The sequence below is a fragment of the Zootermopsis nevadensis genome, unplaced genomic scaffold, assembly GCF_977971745.1.
Source record: "Zootermopsis nevadensis isolate Lab colony 2312 unplaced genomic scaffold, Znev_1.0 Znev_ptg000024l, whole genome shotgun sequence".
Taxonomy (NCBI): Eukaryota; Metazoa; Arthropoda; class Insecta; order Blattodea; family Termopsidae; genus Zootermopsis; species Zootermopsis nevadensis.
Window position 1 is genome coordinate 1,487,570 of NW_028259156.1, and position 23,174 is coordinate 1,510,743.

General features: G+C 37.6%; 1 protein-coding gene across 7 annotated transcripts in view; it reads right to left on the reverse strand.

Moving 5' to 3' along the window:
• Positions 1-23,174, reverse strand: part of LOC110827843 (uncharacterized) — a 536,626-nt gene that overhangs the window by 5,875 nt on the left and 507,577 nt on the right. For all 7 annotated transcript variants that reach the window (XR_002542483.2, XM_087354894.1, XM_087354893.1 and 4 more), the window contains 2 exons: positions 3,055-3,241; positions 2,103-2,279 (listed from right to left, as the gene is read on the reverse strand). Coding sequence is in view for 6 of the 7 variants with exons in the window: in XM_087354894.1 (XP_087211020.1) it covers positions 2,103-2,279; positions 3,055-3,241 (364 nt within the window). In the remaining variant the exon portion in view is untranslated. The remainder of the gene's footprint in view (positions 1-2,102; positions 2,280-3,054; positions 3,242-23,174) is intronic.

The window sequence follows — 23,174 nt, forward strand, 5'->3', positions numbered from 1 at the left end:
TAAATGGTAGCCTTGAAAAGTTTTCAGGACTCGTCATTACTCCGGGGCAGTTGGTAACCCTGTTTTAAGGAGCGAGCGATGCTTTCCCTCCAGGTTTACGTCAGTGTGTGAAAATTATACCTTAAACTATGCGAGAAACAATATGGGCTACTCCTCTATGGGAACAAACAAGCTGATTATTATGGACTGGTGTATTCTGAGTGTTAGCATGCTGTCATGAGGCAAAAAGGATGCAATTAGCACTCGTTAGTCTGGCTACCGAACCAGTCGCGCCTGCATGACGTCAACAGTTTTACTTCTCACTGCTTCAACAAATGCAAATACGCGAGCGACGCTTCGAAAACACAAACACAAGTATCCAGGGTCGACCAAGAAACCTCTGCGTGTGGACAAAACCACAGGCGTCTCGGGCTTTTTTTAATGTCTGTCATAAACCGCGTATTCCTCAAAAGTCGTCAAGATCTAAACGAGAAATAAGCTCCTTCGGCCATGTTTGTTTACGTATCTCTACTCATAACCATCTGCTAATGCCAAGTGCACTGGCTTTTCTGTTGTTTTAGTGGATTTTATGGAATGTTCCTGGAACAAAGCGAGCGTCAAAGTTTCTATGCATTATTTACATAAAACCAAGTAAAATAAATCCATAAATATCCATCCGCCTTCCGTCCGCATGTTTATTCTCAGAAACTTAAGAGAATCCGATCAAATTTTGTATCGTTGTCTGTACATAAAAGCAGTCAGTACAGTGTTTGACGACCGAGATTCGATCCCCAGCTAGGGAAAATTATTTCTCTTCGAGCCTCTGAATCAGACCGTTTCTGGGGCATATCCAACGGGTACCGGGATCCTTTCCCGGCGGTAAAGAGCCTAAGAACCATTGACTCCAATAATACAGACACGTGGTCTTTGTTACTTTTGGTAATCAATTGGAGAGACTTTTTGGAAAAGCACAAATAGGTTCATTAAAGACAGTCTGCAGTGAACTTAGAACTAATTAAAAGACAGACAGACAGACAAATATTCCTCGAGACAGAATATTAGAAAATGAGACTGATTCACAGGTTATTTAACGACACTGCATAAGCTATAAGCTACAGAGAGTATCTAGAGTCGACTATGTTGTAATTACGAATTTTACAGGTTTAGAAGGAAGCTGGCATTTTGGTTTTTGGCTGGGAGGGACTTAGGTTGGTTGACGTGTCGAATTACATAATTAAAGAGAAGAATAGGGAGATAACCTTAAGGGCCCAGTGTCACGGTTTATAAATATTTTGTTTCTATAAAAGACAGGATATCTATTTTCTGAATTACTATCACCTTCTGGAGAATTTCTCTCTGTTCTACCGAGTTAGGTTAGGTTAGGAAAAATGTCGGAAATAAGACGAAACATTATTATCTCTGGAAGAGAACAGTACACAAGAATGTACTCGTTCGATTCAATTTATCTCTCGAAATAAATTTTTAAGAGATGGAGATAATTTCACAGGGAAAAAGAAAATGGTTCCGGAACTTAAGAGAAAGTCTGAAGTTTTCCATCGACGGTGCATTATATTCTGTAAAAGTCGTATTTTGGACTTTGGACATCGTCTGTGTTTTATTAAAATTACAACGTTCCAGGAAATTAATCTTCTTCCCCAACTTACTTCAAGACAGAAGATCCATCTTTAGAAACTTCATCACTTTACAGCTATGTCTTGGCGCTTTGTGTATGTTGAATTTCAGATTCAGCGGATTTCGACGAAATTTGGCATTGGTTGTGCAGTTATTGCCTCTATATTTATTGAATTAAACGTCCATTTTACACGAATCTCAACTTGAACTCAATGAAATTTCTCAAAAACTGATCATCATAATAACAAAAAAAATGTTTAGACGATGTAAAATACAGAATTCACTAAGACACTTTTATTTAAGTCAGATTTTAAAGTGACTGATATTAAGCGTAATTCAAGAGAAAATAAATTTTTAAAGATGGTTGTTTTCTGGGTTGTTACGTACTGCATTATACAGGGGATTCAGAGGACGATTGAGGAAACGAGGACCTCTGAAACGTCGGTAAACTTCTACCAGAAGACAGCCAGTGTCCTCCTTGGTTCACTTACCGAGACTGTTCAGTCCGTAGTGCGCCTGGTACACAGTGGAACCGTTCGAAGACATGGTGGACGTGATAGGGAGACCCGAGTTGAGGCTCGAAGTGAGGGCCGATCCCTGATTCAGCTGGCCGATGGACTGGCCAAAACCTCCCATAGTGACGCCGCCTTGGCTCAGCTGGCCGAGACCTCGTGGAATACATCGGAAATTACAAGGTCAGAGAAGAAGACAATAGATCACGTGATGATAATTACTCATGATAATTCTAAACATAATATATGGACGATTAATAAATTACTTTAAAATGTTAAGAATGTTCATTAAGACCTGTTTAAATTCAAACTTGATTACCACTAACCATAAATCATTACATCCTCAATCTAAAATCTTAAGAATGGGACGGAGTCATCTTTAGAAAGCTGATAGTTACTCAGCCGGTCAAACGTCTTCGGTCTCTTGTTGAACCCAGAGGTCCATTACCATGTTTACAAGGGCCTCCTACTCTATTTGGAGCCAGATAATTCAGTCTACATACTCAGACGCTATTTAAGATTCACTTTAATATTATCTTCCAATCTACACATTGGTCTACCATGTACTCATTTATGCTAAGTATCTTGTTGTCCTGTTCATCTAATTATGTTTGATTTGTAACTGAAACTGTGCGTATGTTGTTGACGATGGAGTGGTGGGCTTTTGTGAACACTTAAATGAACATTTGAGTTCCATAGAACTCGAGCATCGTACGACTAGAATAATTCGTGGCTAGCAATAAAGGGCGAATGTTCTGAGAAATTAAAAGCCTTTTAGTAAAATTCTCAAACTCGGAATTGCTTATTTCTGTACGACGAATGATATAAAGAGTTGAGCCACTGAGTGTTCCAGACCGCGATGTCTGAGTGCGGACACGCAATTCTGGAAGATGCAGTCGTCCACCCGAATGCACTGGAGCGTCCAACTGACCTGGAGTCATGCCGCCAACCCCCCAGCGGCTGTCAGCACCGCCGAACATGCCCGTGGAACAGAGTCCTTCGGACATACTGCCGAAGGGAGGCAATCCGTGGGACGGCAAAAGCGCTCCGGGCGTCCTGAAGACGTTTGTCGTCTTCTTTCGCTTTTTCCACTTGGCTCTGCGATTTTGGAACCAAACCTGCGCATTCAGGAATCGCGTTACTCACTCCCTTCCACTTCAAACAAGAGAATTTCATATTAACATACGCGAAATAATACAGTTCATTTTCTGCTCAGTATATATTAAATCTTGTCCGTCTAATCACAATAAATTCTTATTAAATATTAAAATATTACAATAATTAACATTTAAAATATTTAAAATATTAAATGATGTTCTTTATCGAAATATTCGATTTACATTAGACCATCATTTTTCATGTTTCACGACATGTTTCAGTTCCTAAAAGAACCATCCTCAGGTGTACATAATTATATAAAACTTCAAAACGATAAATAATTCTGCTCAATGTTTAAACTCGGGGTCCGCAGTGGCAGCTTGGTCGCTGGGACCGTGGGTTCGAATCCCACTCAAGCCATGGATGTTTGTCCGCGTTGTCCTGTGTACAGGTAGAGGCCTTGCGATAGGCCGATCCCTCGTCCAAGGAGTCCTACCGAATGTCTATAGATCGAGCCAACGAAAAGTTGGGACCCGCAGTGCTCAGGCACTTGAAGAACGGGTCGTTCCTAGTATCACAGTGTTTAAACTCAGTAAATAACAAACTTCATTAAATTAAATTTATGTCTAACATGGTCGCCCCGTTAGCATCTCGTCTCACGCTTGTTCTCTGCTTGACGTCTGATAAAGCTGCTGTGTACTGGTCGATAGATTCTCTACGTCGACTCCATTTTGCAAAAGAGATGCAGTAAGTCATCGGATGCACTGCGCAGCCCTAAATCTGCAACTCGTTAGTCCATGAAATTACTTGTCGAAAATAATGTTATTTGTACCTCAGACCGGCAGTTCAACGTAAAACACCTGTTTATGTGCTGTTTTAATGGAAAACAGGACATATATATATAGAGGCTGTCACAACGTGAATTATACTTTAACACAGAAATAAATAAATAAAATATTTTTTACTAATAAGAATTTCCGGGCATAATTTAAATAAAACCCAACTTTATACTTAACAGATCTTTACTCGCTCAAATCTTGTGTTGTTGATGTTATATTTTGGTTATATAAGTTTATAATATACCTACGCAGGGTAATTTAGTTCATGAGGTTGTACGCTTGGCATGTACGCAAGTTCCAAACACACACTCGTTTAATTTTAATTATTATTGTTTATAATTGTAAATATGTTACATAATACATTGTTATATATTAAAAACATAAAACATGCGGCCACGGTCTTTTAAATTTAAAAATATAAAAAACAGGCTACCTGAACGAACGATTATGTTAGACCATATGTAATTTTCGGGACCTGTATTAACACTCAGCCAAAAAATATTTAAGAATTTAGTCTGTACCTCAAAGAAAACACAACTTGTAAATGCTATTTAAGGAAACAGTCACTGTTTATATAGTTAATCACACGAAACCCATAAATACAAAATGAAATATTACTAATTTTAAAGTAGGTGGTACATATAGTTACCACTGAGATTTAAATGTTTAGTTCATTGATGCTAGTCACTCCACATCACAATTTATTGCTGATTTAGGAAATTAAAATGTAGGTGGTTGAGGTGACCTCAAGTGCCATAACGTCCATGCCAAATTTCGTAAAAATCAGCCTACTTCAAAATTTAAAAGGACGTACACAAATACAGCATTTGGATCAAATAAGTCTACTTTATTTATTTGATGATGGAATGTGGGCTATGAACTTAGCATGGAAAAGTTAGTAAATCCACCCCCCCCCCCAACAAATAACGAAAAAGTCACCCTAACAGCTAAAATATCTACTGAGTTACCAGTACAAGTATTAAAGTAACTTGAGAGTTATCTGCAATGTCACCTTTCAGACACGCATATGAGACAAATGACTTAATATTTATTTCTTGATGATGGAAATATAATTTCCGAAACACGTAGTCTTAAGTGAATACCATTAAGTAACATTAATTAGTTCCAATAGACCGTGTTTTATTCGAAAAGGTTTTATATTTGTGAAGAGTAACATGACACAATATTACTACCAGACTTAAGACAGACCCAATTATGGTTGGGAAGCAACAAACGTGGCTGGCTCCACAGATTTATCAGATGTTATAGCAGTCAATGATACAAATGGTTCGTACCGCGATCTAGCGCCTGCGCACAACTCGAGAACCGATTTGGTTTCTTGTAACCTCTTGGGATTCAAACTACAACGTTCTTCTCAAGGCACTTGGTCAGCGCTGGTACCGCGTATTTCAGAGGTACGGACTCAGTAATATTCTGATTTAATTTTAATGTTTTCCCGATTCATTGATGTTAATGCTGGAACGCTACCTTAAAATAGGTCACGACAGCTCCCTTTAAAATTCTTATCTGCCACTCTCATTCAATGCGATATGACTAAGGCAGGAGAATAAGATTATCTAATCTAAAACTTCTTGACGATGGTGAAGAGTCAATTGAATAAAAATTTTCTTGGTTATTATCCATCGTATAGTAAAATATAAAATATAAAACGTAAAACGACGTTTCGGAGATGGGACTCTATCTCCGTCTTCAGGTTCCTGCGGTCCGGAGATAGGGATTAGCTCTATCTAGTGGGCCCAACTGTGTAGGAAACTGAAGACGGAGATAGAGCCCCATCTCCGAAACGTCGTTTTACGTTTTATATTTAGTAGACGATGGATAATATCCAAGAAAGGTCCGGAGATAGGGATTAGCTCTATCTAGTGGGCCCAACTGTGTAGGAACCTGAAGACGGAGATAGAGCCCCATCTCCGAAACGTCGTTTTACGTTTTATATTTAGTAGACGATGGATAATATCCAAGAAAGGTCCGGAGATAGGGATTAGCTCTATCTAGTGGGCCCAACTGTGTAGGAACCTGAAGACGGAGATAGAGTCCCATCTCCGAAACGTCGTTTTACGTTTTATATTTACTAGACGATGAATAATATCCAAGAAAATTTTTATTCAGTAGAATAATATTAATTAAATAATATATGCACAAGCAAATTTATTTGTCCATATAATGTTTTTGAAAGAAAAAAAAAACATACGCTCCTTCGGATATCCCGAGCTGACGCTACCTTCCACTGCGCAGGTCAGCGGTTGTTGCAGAACGTCAATTAGGTCACAGAGTCCGGGGTCAGCTGTAGAAAATTAACCCCCAGCTCGTAATTGGCGCACTGTTAGTTCTACATCTGACCACCGATTTTTATTTCAATCTCAGACTAATTTTACTTCGCCTTGGATGAGAATACACTGCAGACTTATAATCTAAATCTGTTTCGCTGTCACTTTTACGTATTAATTATCATCGTTACCACATTTAGCCAAACTAATAGTTCTTAAGTTTTCATCACAAATTACAAACAGTTGTAGTCAGCTGAGACCCTTCATAACATTTCATAACAACGTTTTTACCGTAAGGAGTTGCTGAACCACGCCCAAGCCCCAGTTAAGAAGAGACGTATTGATGATGTTCAAGAACAGGGCGTTTAAAAATATCTTGACCTAAGAGGGATGAAGGGGGATGGAGAAAATTACATAATGAGGAACTTCATAGTTAGTTTTATCAAAATATAATTAGTCTGTCCAAATAAAGGAGGATCGGATAGGAGGGGATGTAGCGGGGATGGGAAAATGGAAAATGCATAATTTTAGTTGATTAAAATGTGGGACAGAGACAGGAGAACAGTTTTAATGAAAGTCTCTGTTCCATAAAACAGTGAAGTTTTTGACCGGTTAATTTTAAATGTTAGGAGAGCAAGTCTAATTCAGTGCAAGAGGATAACATTTACACAATAACCAAACCTCCGATTACATTGTAATCCGCTACTATAAATCTAAACGCCACGGTGGTCTAGCGGTTAGAACGCTGGGGTCTCGGGTTCGATTCCCGGCGGTGCCCGAATTTATAACTTGTGTTAGGCAAGGCCGTGGTCTAGGCAACACGGAGTTTTCCTCCGTGGCATCCCAACAATTACTCCATTCACACACAGAAGAAGGCAATGGCAAACCACTTCTGGATCATCTGCCAAGAACGTATATGAACAGGTCCCAGTCCGAGAAAAGGATGGAAGGATCCTGTTCATACGGACCTGTCGTCAGACAGAACACTAAATAATAATAAGATGAGGTGGTCTAGCGGTTAGAACGCTGGACTTGTAATCCTGGGGTCTCGGGTTCGATTTCGAGACTTTTATGCAGATGATAATTTATTAATTTATAGTTTATTTAACGATGTTTTTTTCAGTATCTCAGACCTTTCGTGTCAAATGAGAGGAAGAGAGTAAATAATGAATCGGGAGCGAAGTAGTGGGTGGAATTGGTTCATTATAATTGGAGCTACTACTGAGCTTGGCAACTAACAATATATTACACGAAAAAATGTAGTCAAAGCTTTGTACAGTGCGGATAAAAAATTAATCCATGGTGGGGCCATGTCTGTACGACTGCGTGTTTTACTCCCGATACTACTTGCTGCATTTCGATTAAATTTGGCATTTGTGGTCTACAATAAGACGTCTGTAGGATTTATGTTAATTCGCATAATTTAAATATATACTCTAAAAGAGGTTCAAATAGATTACAGCTTTATTGGTTTTTAGAAAGAGCTTGTTGTAAACATTTTTGTAGCAAAATGGATAGTTCTCACGAAAATAAACAATGTTTGTTTGAAACACTTATCGATATTATCAAAATTTAACGAAATACAAGAAAGATAATTTTGACTCTAGCGGGAAACAACTTTACAAAAACGCCACTGACACGGCCGATGGTTTTCAACTGTTTTAATTTCTGTTGTTGGAGAAAGTACATAACTTCAACCACAAGATTAAAAAATAAATTTATTGGAAAAGAAATTAATATTAATTAATGCTGATGCCGGAAGTAAATGTTATTAAAAATATATTTAAATATCTTCTGGAATTATAATATAATATTAATTACATCTTTAAATATGTCGTCTTATCAACAATGACGGTACATATATAAACAGCATGACAATACAGAACACAATTAAAACAAAGTAATTAAAGTTGTTTCAGAGAGATATCTTATATATAAGATTTATGTCAGCATAATTTCGTATTTAATCAAATTAAAAATTGATCAATTTTAATTGTCCCCGATCTGTGTCACCAGTAAACAATCATCAATACCTAACAGTCATTAAGATAACTAGGCTATGAACTGGAAAATCTGAGTTCGATTCCCGGTAGTTCAGTGACTCATCTGTTCCTACAACGCCAAGACCTCTGTGGGTTCACGCAGATTCCTATACAATGAGTCCCAGTGTATAAAGAATCTAGAAAATAATTGTGAGCACAAATATTACCGAGGTTAAATATAAATGGAGCTACACCTGCACTTTTAATACGTCTTCATGGTGGGACAGAAAACCAAGTTTATCGTTTACCGATCTGGAGGAAGGTCGCATTTGAATACGTGCAGTGGACTTGGCATTTCAATTTCAACGTCTCTTTTGTGTGGAGAACATGTGACCACAGTCAGAACTTATTCCTGAGGATCATTTTTTTTAAAAAAGAGGAAAGAGGCTATCATAAGAGGAAGTAATAAGTACAGAGGCGAAGTAGGATTTTCTTCAAGTCAATTTATTTGGTTTCAGCACACAGCTTTAGGTCCAACCCCTATAAGGAAGCTGCTTTAATATCGGGGCCCAGGACCTACCGCTATTATTTATCGCAGAGAGCAATATTACAGCTACGTTTCGTGTAATTAGATTGGGGATGTATTGCATCTGGGGGTGAGGTCTCAGCCACTACGTCATCGCTCGTAGGGGGTGGGGAGAGAGACAGAGCCACTAAAATGAACCCGCTCCTAGCAATATTCATGACTGCAGGGGATGTTGATATTAGTGGTATAAACATATACCCTCGCACAGTATAACATTGACCTCTGGCAAGAGGTATTGCTATGCTTAGGAAGTAGAGACACTGTGGTAGTGATTTGTCACGTGAGGGTGTTAGCACCCTTCTCGATCAACCCTATATAGAAGGAGGGAGATTTGGTAAATGGGGTATCATTCTGGTATTAGGGGATTAATGATTCGCGTGAACCCACAGGAAAATTAACCTCGAGCGAGCTAATTCATGGGGTTGTTTGCCCTCGCTTCGAACCAGAAGCACGTGTAAAATGTGTCGACTTTCCCCTCAGATAAAATCAAAGTAAGAGGGAACAAACTGTTTTCCTATTGTGTGTTTGCTCGAAGTCGCGTGCCTTCAATACTGGAATCACTTTTCGCTCCACGAATTAAAAGTTGCAATGCCGATGTTAATATTCACATTCGGCCTACGAAGCACGTGACAGAACTGAGCTGTGAACTATTCTTTAAAGTTATAATGTTCACACAATGTTAACAAGAATTATAATTTTAGGTTCATATACATTCAATTACCTCACTAACGAAACGAAGTGACATATAAGTGTAATTTGTATTATATTTATTATTTATTTATTTATAAATAATTTACATGGTATGCATTTATATCTAATATCACATCATAAAATCGGAAATACAATTCGATACAAGAATACAAAACAAAATTAAATTGAAATTATCTCGCGACCCCCATGGACCATCTCGCGCACACCATTTTGGAGACCACTAATCTACGTGATAAGTAGGCCTAATCTATATTTTTAACTTGAAATGTAATTAAATGATTTCAGCTCTATAATATTAATAAGCAGGTCGTTTACTAACACAGTGTCCCCTAAAAGATGTATACATAAATTCAATGAATGAAATAAAGATATTTAAATAAACTGAACCATTACATACATCAGCATTGGCACTTAGTGAATTAGCGAATCTATTGTAGGTATGCTTCGTGGCCCAGTTGACAGAGGTGAACAAGTGGCTGAAATGTATATACATATTTTTGGAACACGTTGTATTTCTTTATGTAGGACACAAATGATTTTTAATTGGGACAAGATAATTTTAAGATATCCGTCTTCTGGGTTATTGCGCTGTGTAGTCTGGTCGATGTTAACCAACGTTTCAGAGGACATACTGCCTCCGTCATCAGGGCGATGAATCGCCCTGATGACGGAGGCAGTATGACCTCTGAAACGTTGGTTATCATCGACCAGACTGCACAGCGCAACAACCAAGAAGACAGAAATCTTCATCGCCCTGATGATGGAGGCAGTATGACCTCCGAAACGTTGGTTAAGATCGACCAGAGTACACAGCGCAACAACCCAGAAGACAGAAATCTTCATCGCCCTGATGATGGAGGCAGTATGACCTCTGAAACGTTGGTAAACATCGACCAGACTACACAGCGCAACAACCCAGAAGACAGAAATCTTCATACTCATCGCCCTGATGACGGAGGCAGTATGACCTCCGAAACGTTGGTTAAGATCGACCAGAGTACACAGCGCAACAACCCAGAAGACAGAAATCTTCATACTCATCGCCCTGATGACGGAGGCAGTATGACCTCCGAAACGTTGGTTAACATCGACCAGACTACACAGCGCAACAACCCATAAGACAGAAATCTTCATACTCTGATGACGGAGGCAATATGACCTATGAAACGTTGATAAACATCGACCAGACTACACAGCGCAACAACCCAGAAGACAGAAATCTTCATACTCACCGCTGTGAGAACCTCAAGTCTTACAAGATAATTTTAGGTTACAAGGAGACGTGAGACAAACAATATTAAAAACGAGTGGTTTATATATACTATGTTTTATTCAAGCTAGTAGTTAGAGAGACATTAGAAGAAATAAATTACTTCAGGCTGACATGGTAGTCCATTAAAAAGGTGGATCGTGTTTTATGACGACGAAACTTTAGATCTTAGCTGTACAGGTTCTTTTTCGTAAAGTGCCTATACCAGGACACCAATTAAAATGGCAGTCATGAAATTCTGGTAAGAAATTTTGCTTAAAGTTCTTAGGTTTGCGTGGGTAAATTATCAAGAACTGAATTAAAAATTACGAAATTTATTTAACAATATCTGCGTAGTTTGTTGATTATTTTATATTTTAAATTTGTCGGAATTTACCAGTTAACATAGAAGAAAATGTTTCTTATAGAATTTCTATGCATGTTTATTGCTTTCATCATAACTAACTTGCAGTAGTTAGTTACTTATCGTCATCAAAATATATAAGGAGGACAAACACACCGGAGTGAGCCTGTCATAAACATATTATTACACAATGAGAAAAATAGACTAACAACGTCTAACAAAACGACTATTAGATGAATTATACTGATTAAGAACATTATTTAACGACTATTAGATGAATTAAGTAGCGAAGTACAGTAAAGTTAATCTTTTTTAAGACGGATAATTATATTTATTTATTTGTGGTTGATAAAACTACAATGTCAGCTCAATCTATAGACTTATTAATGAATGACAAGTTATAAAGTTTATGGAAAATTATATACTTTAAGGTACAATATTTTTATTTTCCGTCTATACACAAACTTAAAATAATGTTGTTTAAAATTATCTAAAATTATAACATTCTCAGTAGACACTGTATCTTGTTACATTTTTTGTATCGACGACATGTTTACAGTGTCTACTGAGAATGTTATAATTTTAGATAATTTTAAACAACATTATTTTAAGTTTGTGTATAGACGGAAAATAAAAATATTGTATTAATAAAACACAAACATGACGCAATTAAGATAGAAAATAAAATACTTTAAGGTAGTTTATTAACGAAACATTTGACTGGATGGACTGAGAGAAGGCACAAAGCTCAGTAAAGGCAGAAATTGAACTCAAAGCCTCGGAATACGTAATAGCCGCGCAGTTGGGTAGTATTATCGCATTTTTCTGTTACGATGGATTGAGACTGTGTCTCTGTGTGTGTAACTGCGGCCCCTTGTCCAATCCCTAGATGTAACAGGAGAAAACCAAAGGACTCGAATAAAAACCTATCCCAATGTCACTTCGTACATCACAAATTCTGCATGGATTTCTCGAGAATCAATCTAGGCCCTCGTGTCCTGAAGCCGGTGACTAACCACCTGAGCTACAGCACGACCAGGATTCATGCAAAAGAGGAAATTACTTACTTTGTTAGCTATTTTATCATTATATTACATGCATATAATACACTCTGAATTCTTAATCACAATATTTAGCCTACTCCAGAATGAACGGAAAGTTGTAAGAATGATTTCCAGGGATGCTTCCAGGCTTGGCAGCGGCGCTGGGATCGTTGTGTTCACTCCCAGGGGAACTACTTCGAGGGTGATGGATGAATTTAATACCTGAGATAAGTGTACGGGTTTTTATACGCGCAGTCTTGAAACTTTGCGATCGCACCTCGTATTTGTCACATTTCGTTTGTGAATTATCAAACTAAAACACTCAGTTTCTATTGCCCGAAGGCAACCAACAAACCATATGATTCAGAACATTCATTTCTGACATATTCGCTATGACCTTTGTCCTACTGGAGATATATTTCGTGCTAGTGTTCAAAACCATTTTTGACATTTTGCGCGAGAGAGACCCTACACGGAGAGATGCAGACGTAAATTCCCCAATATACCAGTGTTTCAGTGCTGAAGAAAAGAGTCCTTTTTTCATAAACTAATATTTCCTCGGCTAGTCGAGAAATTGTGCCCAGTCAGTACACTGAATACAGACTAAGGGCTAGACGAATGGGGTTCAATTCTTGGCAGAGATAAAAAAACATTCTTTTCACCACCGATTCCAGAATTTTAGCGCACTGAGCATTACAAAGAGACGCAAAGATGCAGAGCAAATGATTGATACAACTCTACATTCTCACTGCAGCCTCAGAAAGAACTTCCGATACTCGTTATTTAGGAGATTCTAAAGATTTCTGTCTTCTGGGTTGTTGCGCTGTGTAGTCTGGTCGATGTTTACCAACGTTTCGGAGGTCATACTGCCTCCGTCATCAGGGCGATGAAGATTTCTGTCTTCTGGGTTGTTGCGCTGTGTAGTCTGGTCGATGTTAACCATCGTTTCAGAGGTCATACTGCCTCCATCATCAGGGCGATGAGTATGAAGATTTCTGTCTTCTGGGTTGTTGCGCTGTGTAGTCTGGTCGATGTTAACCAACGTTTCAGAGGTCATACTGCCTCCGTCATCAGGGCGATGAGTATGAAGATTTCTGTCTTCTGGGTTGTTGCGCTGTGTCGTCTGGTCGATGTTAACCAACGTTTCAGAGGTCATACTGCCTCCATCATCAGGGTGATGAGTATGAAGATTTCTGTCTTCTGGGTTGTTGCGCTGTGTAGTCTGGTCGATGTTAACCAACGTTTCAGAGGTCATACTGCCTCCATCATCAGGGCGGTGAGTATGAAGTTTTCTGTCTTCTGGGTTGTTGCGCTGTGTAGTCTGGTCGATGTTAACCAACGTTTCAGAGGTCATACTGCCTCCGTCATCAGGGCGATGTCTAAACGGCGTAACAACCCAGAAGACGTCAATCTTTAGACTCACTGCTGTGGAAACCTCAAATCTTAGTTAAGAGATTCTGTAGTTTAGTGACTTCTGGTGTAAGTCTAGTTCCACCAGGAATGCGAGGAAAGCATCAAATGGCGCAAACTTAGTACTCAAAACGACGGCGAAACAGATTCTTCTGTACTGAGCTGTACCGCGTCAGGAGGGAGACAAACATCCAATAAATCTTCAGTTTCCGGATATAGACAGAACGTGGCGCTATTGAACCAATCAATGAAGCGTAGAAGACGACACTCAAACATACAGAACGAAAGCAGATTATATAAGTAAAGCATCTTTATTTTATTATAGATTGTAACGACGAATCTTCGACTTACATTTGTGTTTCTTCAGGAATTGAAAAAATATAATCGTCCCAAGTTAGGCCCTGTCAGTATCAAATACCCAACGCACAATACTACGAGGTCATGTCATTAATATTAATTTAAGTTCTGCCACAATAATTAGGATAAATTGAAGAAGACAGAGACAGAAAAAAAGTCCAATACCTAACTAAATTCGCTGCTAAGTAACCATAGTTATGTAGCTGTTTAATTATATTTAGTATTCGATTTACAGTTCTTATAACAGGAAATAATGTAACACTAATATAATAATTTATATAATTTTAAATTCTTCAATAATTCTTTCATTCCGGATATCGTATGTGAGATTTCATTCTCCAAACACGAGACTATAAAAAATTGTGTCACTGGGGATGTGTCCATAAATTCCTAAGATAGTTTTAAGTAATAATAAGGTTTATTCACTCTTTTATTTAATATTGACTTTCTCTGACTTGAACAATTTCATTCTAGTGGTTCGTCGTAACCATGAATTCATTTTAGTAATATGTCAATCCATTTATAATTTCCTTGAATACTAAACTGAGGACAAATTTTTTAGGAGACCTACACTGCCTGCACTCGTACGCACATATTACATAAATTTCTAATAAATATGTTATATAATGTGATTTCTTTCTGTTGATCAGTAAATCACCACTTCCTTATAACTCTCTGTCTTATTACTCGAAGGAGTTAGAATCATAATTAGTCAATTGTCAGTCATTCAGTTACTTAAAGAATATCAGCCATAAATAGTTGCTAATCATTGTAAATTCTTTTCATTATGTCCTGTAATAGCACTAAGAACGTCTATATACTTTAAGACACTGTACTGATTAATTTGCTACAAGCTATTAAACATCACAGTGGCGGCCAAACCCAGATATACACGTGTCCAGAAATAGAATATTCACTGTTCAAGAACGTAATTTTGGATTAATTTCGAATTTGCGTTAGGATTCCAATCCATTTTAGTTGGTACGTGACTGCGTGTCTCAATAAACATATTAGGCGACAGTTTCAGGTTTCTTGGCCACCAAGGTCACCTGACTAACAGCTACGGACTATGTTTACGAACGTATAAAGTCCCCGGTGTGTGTAGTGAAGTCTAACATCAGGGCTGAGCTTTTGAATCGCATAATCCAGAGGTTACCAAAGTGTGGGGCTCGCTCACCTGGAGGGGAGGGGGGTGTTGTTTGTATGAAAATCTTTTTTAATGAAATATGGAGAAAGATTTTTAATATCTTTTGCTTGGTTGAGGCAGTTTAGTTGTATAGCTAAATTTTATGTCAAATCTGTTTGCTTGCATTTATTCTGGAAGGGGGGCATGAAATTTATGAAATGTTTTAAGGGGGGCGCAAGGTATAAAAGTTTGGGGATCTCTGGCATAATCGATGCTTCCGTTCACTTACGAAACAACTGAGTTCCTAAACACGTCATTGACCTATGAACATTCTATTGTGGGGGATTCTGTATTTAAGAACTTCCGAACTGCACAAGTTATTCAGTTACAAATTACATATGTAAATTTGAGTGTGAGGATGATTGAGAATGATGATGAATTAGGAAGGAGGCGACAGTGACTCATCTGGAAATTACGCTAAGATAAAACAGCGACAAACCTCATAAAGGCCGATAGAAACTTTAAATATCCCACAATGAACGCTAGCTACCAGTAGTAGTAGTTGAGTCTGTAAATAATTTCCTTTTTATTATTTTTAGAGAATTTGATAGTTCGCTGCATATTTCTTAAAAGCTCCTTCTTTCGACAGTACAAATCAATCACTAATCCTGTTAGACTAATGTCTGTTAGGTACAATAAAGCTGTTAGATTTGTAGGTATGTGGTGTTTGCGAGATTTATCACCGTACGGCGCCACTGCTGTAAATAATGGTTAAGATGCGAGATGTCACGTTCATTCCTTTTATAAAACGAATTTAACGATAAACACTTGTTCTTTGCTCTAATTTTGAAGTGTTTATTACGTTTATGTTTATGTAGATTAATAAAGATATTTGCAAAAAAACCTGATCTGATATTCTCGTAGTTACAAAGACTTATTAAAGTTATGTGACAAATTATAAGAGAGTTTATTATTTTAGATGTGTTTGTGACGTCAAACTTTGAGTAATAACTTAACAATAATTTTTATTAAATTAGTGGAAGGCAAAGTAATGTAATGTTAATAAAGGAGTGTCAGAGCAGGGAATGGTCTGGAATCGAAGTAAGTACGTTCATAAAAACTGAACGACTGTATCACTGAACTAACCTGCTATGAATATAGCTTACTGAGTGCCAAGTACTGTAAAGTTTTTCTCATGTTAAAATAAGAAGAGATCATGTCACTTTTTCATAAATCATAATTTCCACCCGCTAATTGCGAACTGTCTGTCTTTCACATTAGAGAGCTCGCTGGCATTTACAAACTTTATTTAGCGATAAATAGATCGCAAACATTTTGACAACTATGTATATTTTCTCTGAAGTCTGTCCTTGAGAGATGTTACTTTATTCAGAACGGAACCACAGCAAACTGTTCCCCGCTCCCCCGCACTCGTTTCAAGGAACTGAAAAAATTCACACGAGACTTCGTCACCGCCTTCAAGAATTACGCCTTAGTTCCAATTGAAAATTTCCTGTACTACTTGAGTTTTAAGTTGTTACTTGGATGACGCTGCGTGCTTTATGCTAAATTATGAAAACTTAACTATGAGAGCACTATAGTTAAATAATTTGCATTTAAGTTGTATTACAACCCAATCTGAGCCCCGAAGATGGAAACATTAAATTTCTCCGAAGCGTTGGTCTCTCCTTACAGGTCATAATGGCGTTACGACTCAGAAGACCACTACTTAAAATCCGTGAGAACCTCACACGTTATAAATTGTGTTGATGTTTGTTATAATAAATATCAAACAGCCATGAGTGACCTATTGGTTTTCCACATGACTATTAGGGCTCAGATTATGCTGAATGGATTAATTTAATAATGTTTTGGTCGTCAGATAATAATAACATTTATAAATGTATCAGATGTTATACCCCTTAGTTAAGTATTTATTTTATGTAATGTCAATTTCATTTATATATTTATGGCACTGTCGAAATACAGAGCCCTTTTTTTTAAAAAAAAATATATAAAATTCATGTAATTTTATTGATGTTTTTATTTTTATTTTATGTTATAAATCAATAAAATTAAATGGATGGTACACGAGTCAATATTGAGTGGTACGCGAACTAAGTAATAAAATCAAAAGATAATATTAAAATAAATAAGTTTTCCCTGAACGAATTTGGTCAGTGGTAAATTTAATGTGTTAAATTAGAATTAGGGGTACACCAGCAAAAAAGGGTGAGAACCCCTGCCCTAGAGCATTGTTCCTAAAACAATGGAGGAACCTTCGTGATGATCGGTTCTTTGTCGATGTGTCAGCTCCACGAACCTAAGAGTTTGTTTCCTACACGGTCATTAAACGCACAGTTCTAGAGTCGAACAATATACGATCCCATTTACAAATAAAACTGGAAATTAAGGGTAGTTAACTCCAGTGACCCAGAAATCTTTCAATTACTGGTAAATTCCGGGAAATCTAAAACAGATTAGCTTACTTTCCTATCCTTAAAACCTTATCGTTCGTAACTGTCATGCCATTTCTAATTTAATAAGCTCTACAGCTGATATAGAAAGATGAAATAAGCAACGAAACTTACAGACGCCTACTTTATATCCTCATGTTTGCATAATCTCAGAGTGACTTTGCTTTCAAGACTTAGTGCCAAGTGCTAATGGCGAAGATAAATCAGTTGTGTTTGTAGTAATGTATGTAACTCAAAAGAAATACGTGTTTCAAATGGAATATGTTTAACAAAATGGATGCTCCTTTACAGTCGGGATACTCCACATGTTAACCGCTGTTCTAGGACAGGAGCATCTAGTAATTTCCTCAGCTCATAAAGGTACATTACAGCCAGAACAATGCCTCAAATCCACGGAACCATGCAACAATCCCCATTAATCTACGTCCCCATGGAAAGATGACGTCAGCGGTTTTGACAGATGTTAGACTTTGCTCTATGGGAATCGAAATAGTTCACTTATTGGTCAACAGATGTAGAGTATACAAATTTTATAATAATTTACTATCGTCACGTGGGTACTTGAGAGAGACGATTACCTTCTGATTTAATTTTTACACCGTAGTACGTGCTGGGATGCATTATAAATGGTGCACGATGCACTCAAAATAATCGCCTCTTTCCGAGTCCTATGTTACAGAATAAATAATTTAAATTTATGTTATTAAATTTATTATGGCAATTTAAAGCCATTTATCCACATTGCTTCTTACTTACTAAATAAAAATATTCATGTTTTGATGGAAAGTTTCATATTGAGACGATGACTTAATTATTATATAAACCTGTAAGTTATAATAAGGTACTGTGAAGAATATTCAAACCTATAGGACATTTGCTATTTGTACTTTTCATCAAATAAAATTATACATTCGCTTATATGAATACAGTTTCTACTTTCTGCCCCGGTACACGCCATGGAGACATGTGAGGGGAGAGAAGTGAGCGCTCCTACTGATTCTTGACCTGGACGCTAGATGGGGTGAGTGGTCAGCGTCACCCCTCAGTCGCACTTTGTCACAGGGGAAGAAATTCCGGGGGGGGGGGGGTCTGGATGGAACCCAGAACTCCTTCGCCCCTGCCGAGAATCGAACCTTGGCCATCAAGTCCGTAGTCAAACACAAAACTGAATGATCTCCCATTTAACTCCATTAGTCGAGAACTTATTCTGTCATTTTCTAAGAACAGTAGGAACAAGTGAAAAGTGTTAATGATTTCTTTATTTCCTGATTTTTATTGATTATTTCAGTCTTATTTATTAATCTATCCCTCCTTTCGCCCATTCTCCGTCCACCAGTTACTAAGAATAATGAGACGGAAGGATAATATTAAAATGGATCTCAGGGAGAAATGTTGTGAGGCTCGGAGGATGGTAAAACTGGTTTAGGACCATGTCTTATCTTGGGCTTTGGAATTAGTGGTGTTAAACGTCCATGTTCGTCATTGGAGACAGTGTGGTAAGCGGAGGTTTCTGCCTCGTTGGCTTTGAACTCAAGGTAGAAAGATCACAAGAGAAATGTCTTGGTTCAAATAAACAGATGAGCTGATGCTTAAAATGTATTGAAAACTCATAAAAGAATTCCAGTGAAATCCAGCGTTAACCTAATGCGTTGGAGAGGATGAGACGGGCACAACAAGGCAAAGGGAGGAGGAGGGAGGTCTTCTAACTCATCCATCAGCGGGTCCCGCGGGCACGCTGTCCCCGGCCTGAGTTATGGTTCCCCTGGAGACTCTCTCAACACCGGTTATCCATTTTCCACTCCCGGCCCACACTACTAAATTATCCAAAGGCATTAACACCATCCGCCCTGCAGGGAACGGTAGAGTCACAGAGCCATTTCATTTGTGATGAGTTAGCGGGTGGGCGCCACAGGATTGACAATTCACGCGCGCGCCGACAAACACTGCATACATAAATAATTATATATTTACATTGCATTATATTGCAACTCCAGTCTATCAGATTCTGGTACTCACTTGACTTTTATTTTCTAAGTTGTAATTTAGACAGGAAAATTAGTTGTTAAAGGCACAAATATTCTTACGTCGAGGTTACGTATATAAATATTATTAAAATACATTCTTATTTGTTTTGTTTGGGATAACATTACAACTGAATAAAAATGTATTTCCCTTGTATTTTGTGGAATATATTTAAACCACTTCGAAAAATGATATGTCAGACTATGAAGAATTTCTTCCTTAGACAATCCATTTCTGAGAAATAATTTTAGATTTGAATTTCGTGTACAACAGGTAGCCTAGTGGATAGTCACAAACCAAAACCATATTCATTCAAAAATGTATTCTACAGACGTCCAAGACTAAATTTAATTTACATGTATTTTATATATTTGAACATGAAATATATTATGACTTAAATTAGACCTGAGGTTCTACGGCGAACATGTCGACGTCGGTCTTCTGGGTATTTGTGTCATGTTGACTTGTAGGTAGATAACGACGTTTCGGAGAAACGTCTTCCTGAAGACGGATGCAACCTACGAGACAACACGGCGTTACAATCCAGAAGATGATGACCTCTGCATTATAGTCCAATTTATAAACTTCGTACAAAATCACGTTAAATTCAATCGCCACACGACGTCAGAACTCAGTGGACCGACGTGGACATAAGAGACTGAGTTTAATTGGATAGTTTTATGAATGTTGTTAAATAAGCAAGAGCCAAATCTTGACGCAGACGTCACAACCAGAGTGACAGCTGACTCTACGATATACCACCTGTTCGATTATCGATAAAATGCAAGTTGGTAGAGCCAGATCGGAACCGTGTGGTGATAAGACGGACGCAGCAAACTGCTTCAGTGATTGTGTCGTGATTCGGGCGAGTGTTGTGACGGAAACTTTTCTCACTGAAGAAGCCAGATTTTATTCGCGTTGTGACGTACTCACATTCAGCGTCTATTCTAAACGTAGATCAACGCCGTTAATGTCTTTAAAACGTTTCGTGGGCGACTGTAGACAATGAACGAGTTTATAATCGTGTGAGTACGATAAAATCAAATATAGGGAAGGTTCCATATACGTCCCAGTCAGCTGTCAACCGTTTAGTCTAAATAATGAAACAAATGTAGATAAATGACCAGATGGTGGCCCAGAGAAGATTTGATTTTAAAATTCCATTATCCTATTGAACAGCAATATATCAATTTGATACAATATAGAATCTACGCGATATAGAATACCCGAAGTCATGAATATAAGTGATTAAAAAGGATTAATTACCTGAGGATATCGTAATAAAAAGGCAGCCGCGATGTTTTTGGCAACGAGTGAAGTTTTTAGAGCGGACAACATCTGTACGAACACCTAAACATGTTCCATAAAGTTTTTGAGTGACTTCAGTTCAGCTCCGTCCAACACAACCTCAGATCTTAATCTACAAAATTTCTTGAAAACAACTGAGTACGCAATACAAAGATACTTCACGTAAAATATGGGTAGCCCTCGATTTACGCCGGGGATGTGTTCCTGGACGAACCGGCGTAAATTGAAACTCTTTTATAATGTAAATCGATGGGAAGTCAATGATACGCATTCCCAGCACTCAAACATTGACGAGTAATGCAATGGGATTACATTTAAAGCTCTAAAATAACGTAAATAAAATAAAGGGAATTTAAAAAAATATATTTTACACACTTACAATCGGCAATTCGTTGGTCCCCGCGATTGACTGCGATTCTTTCATGTGATTGATGTGTACAGTCATCTCTGCTGTTATGTGATAGTTGCATTCATGTAAGACGCCGGCCTATAGAAAATCGCGTAGTAAAAATAACCCCGGTACCTCCGGAGAGATTAAATTAGTCCTTTGAAAGTTTAAAGCGAAAGGAATGAAATTACATAAGAGCAAACTCGCATGTGCAAAAGTTTGCATTTCACAAACAGCTTTTACCGATTCATCGATCTCATTGGAGCAAATTCGCGTTAACGAGACATACGTAATTGCAGAGATGACTGTATTTATAATTTTTATTCAAAATCAGCGATGTACGAATTACGATTTAGTATAAGAATCAGTACGAGAAGCATTGTAAAACGTTATAAATAATAGTAATTTTTTCATTATTTTACTTTCTGGTTTCAAAATCGGCGTTATTCTGAATCGGCGTAAATCGAGGGCTACTTGTACTGAAATTAACAGTGTATAAAACAGTTATATGAATTATTTTTATATTAAGCGAATATTTATAGAAATATAAATAAAAAATACACGACTGTATTCTCAAAATTTTAACATATCAGATTTGATTTTCTGACGGCGACCTCGGCACTGAAGATTGACAAGAGTATGTTCCATTGAAATGTTGGTATCTACCTACAAGTCCGCACGTGTTACAAGCCGAACAAACAGATGAATGTTTGCACTTATTACATATCATTATCACAGAGTAGCCAGATGCAAATTCTCAAAGAACATTCTGAATACAAGACAGCCGACTTCTGGAATTTGGCTTCGTCTAGTCTAGTACATACTGGCCGAAATTTTAGACGATCTTTCAACTTCCATTATCAGGGTGATGATCGTCACTTTCTGGAACGTCGATCAATATAATCGGACTACACGATTTTATAGTCAAATTTTCGACTTGTGAGAAATGCAAATGTAATTTTCGAGTCTGCAAGAGGAGGCCTCTTCTGGGCCCTAATCTCGTTGAAACACTCTTTTTTTTTTACTAAGGAGTCAAGGAGGACCCCAGTCATCAGCTCAAAAAAATAACTCCACGTCTAAAACTGCGAGTCTTAGGAAACACTTTTATCTACACATTTCGCGTTATGCAACATTTACCAGGAAAAAAAAAACTTTCGCTCAAATCGGGTTTCACTACTACGTCGCCTACGGAACACAATACAAATATTTCGATTAGTTTTTTTCACGCAATTAGCCATACACACACACACAAATACGTTATTACATGTTTAAATATTTCGAGTACACACAATTAAATATGCCGGAAAGAACCGAATTTCATTAGTAGTTTACAACCGTATTCTAAATGCGAAACCATCAATCCAGACTCAAAGTCCTTTATGGCGGTCAGTTAGTCAAAGTATCTACCAAAAGTTTGAGGACCCTGTTCACAAGAGTCCGCCATTATTCTTATCATAAACCCTGAAAACACTGACGATTCCAGTTTTTTAACATACAATAAATATTGTAAGAAGCGGCCAGCCATAATCATACAATTACAGATCTTGTTCTCTGGACCTCGTGTTCGGTGTAAGCCTTATATGATGTCAGCGTCTATTGACAAGCAATCCTGCAATAGTGACCTATTGACCTACGATAGTCGTTTACGTCTTATGTGAACTGATGGTTTTGTGTCCGTTGTAATGTGTCACTTGCCAGTGTTATGATTAAAATGAGCTACATGTAACTTTAATTACATCGTCATGAATCTAATTATATGATGCAAAAAAAATCAATCATTTAGAAAAAAAATCATTACTATAT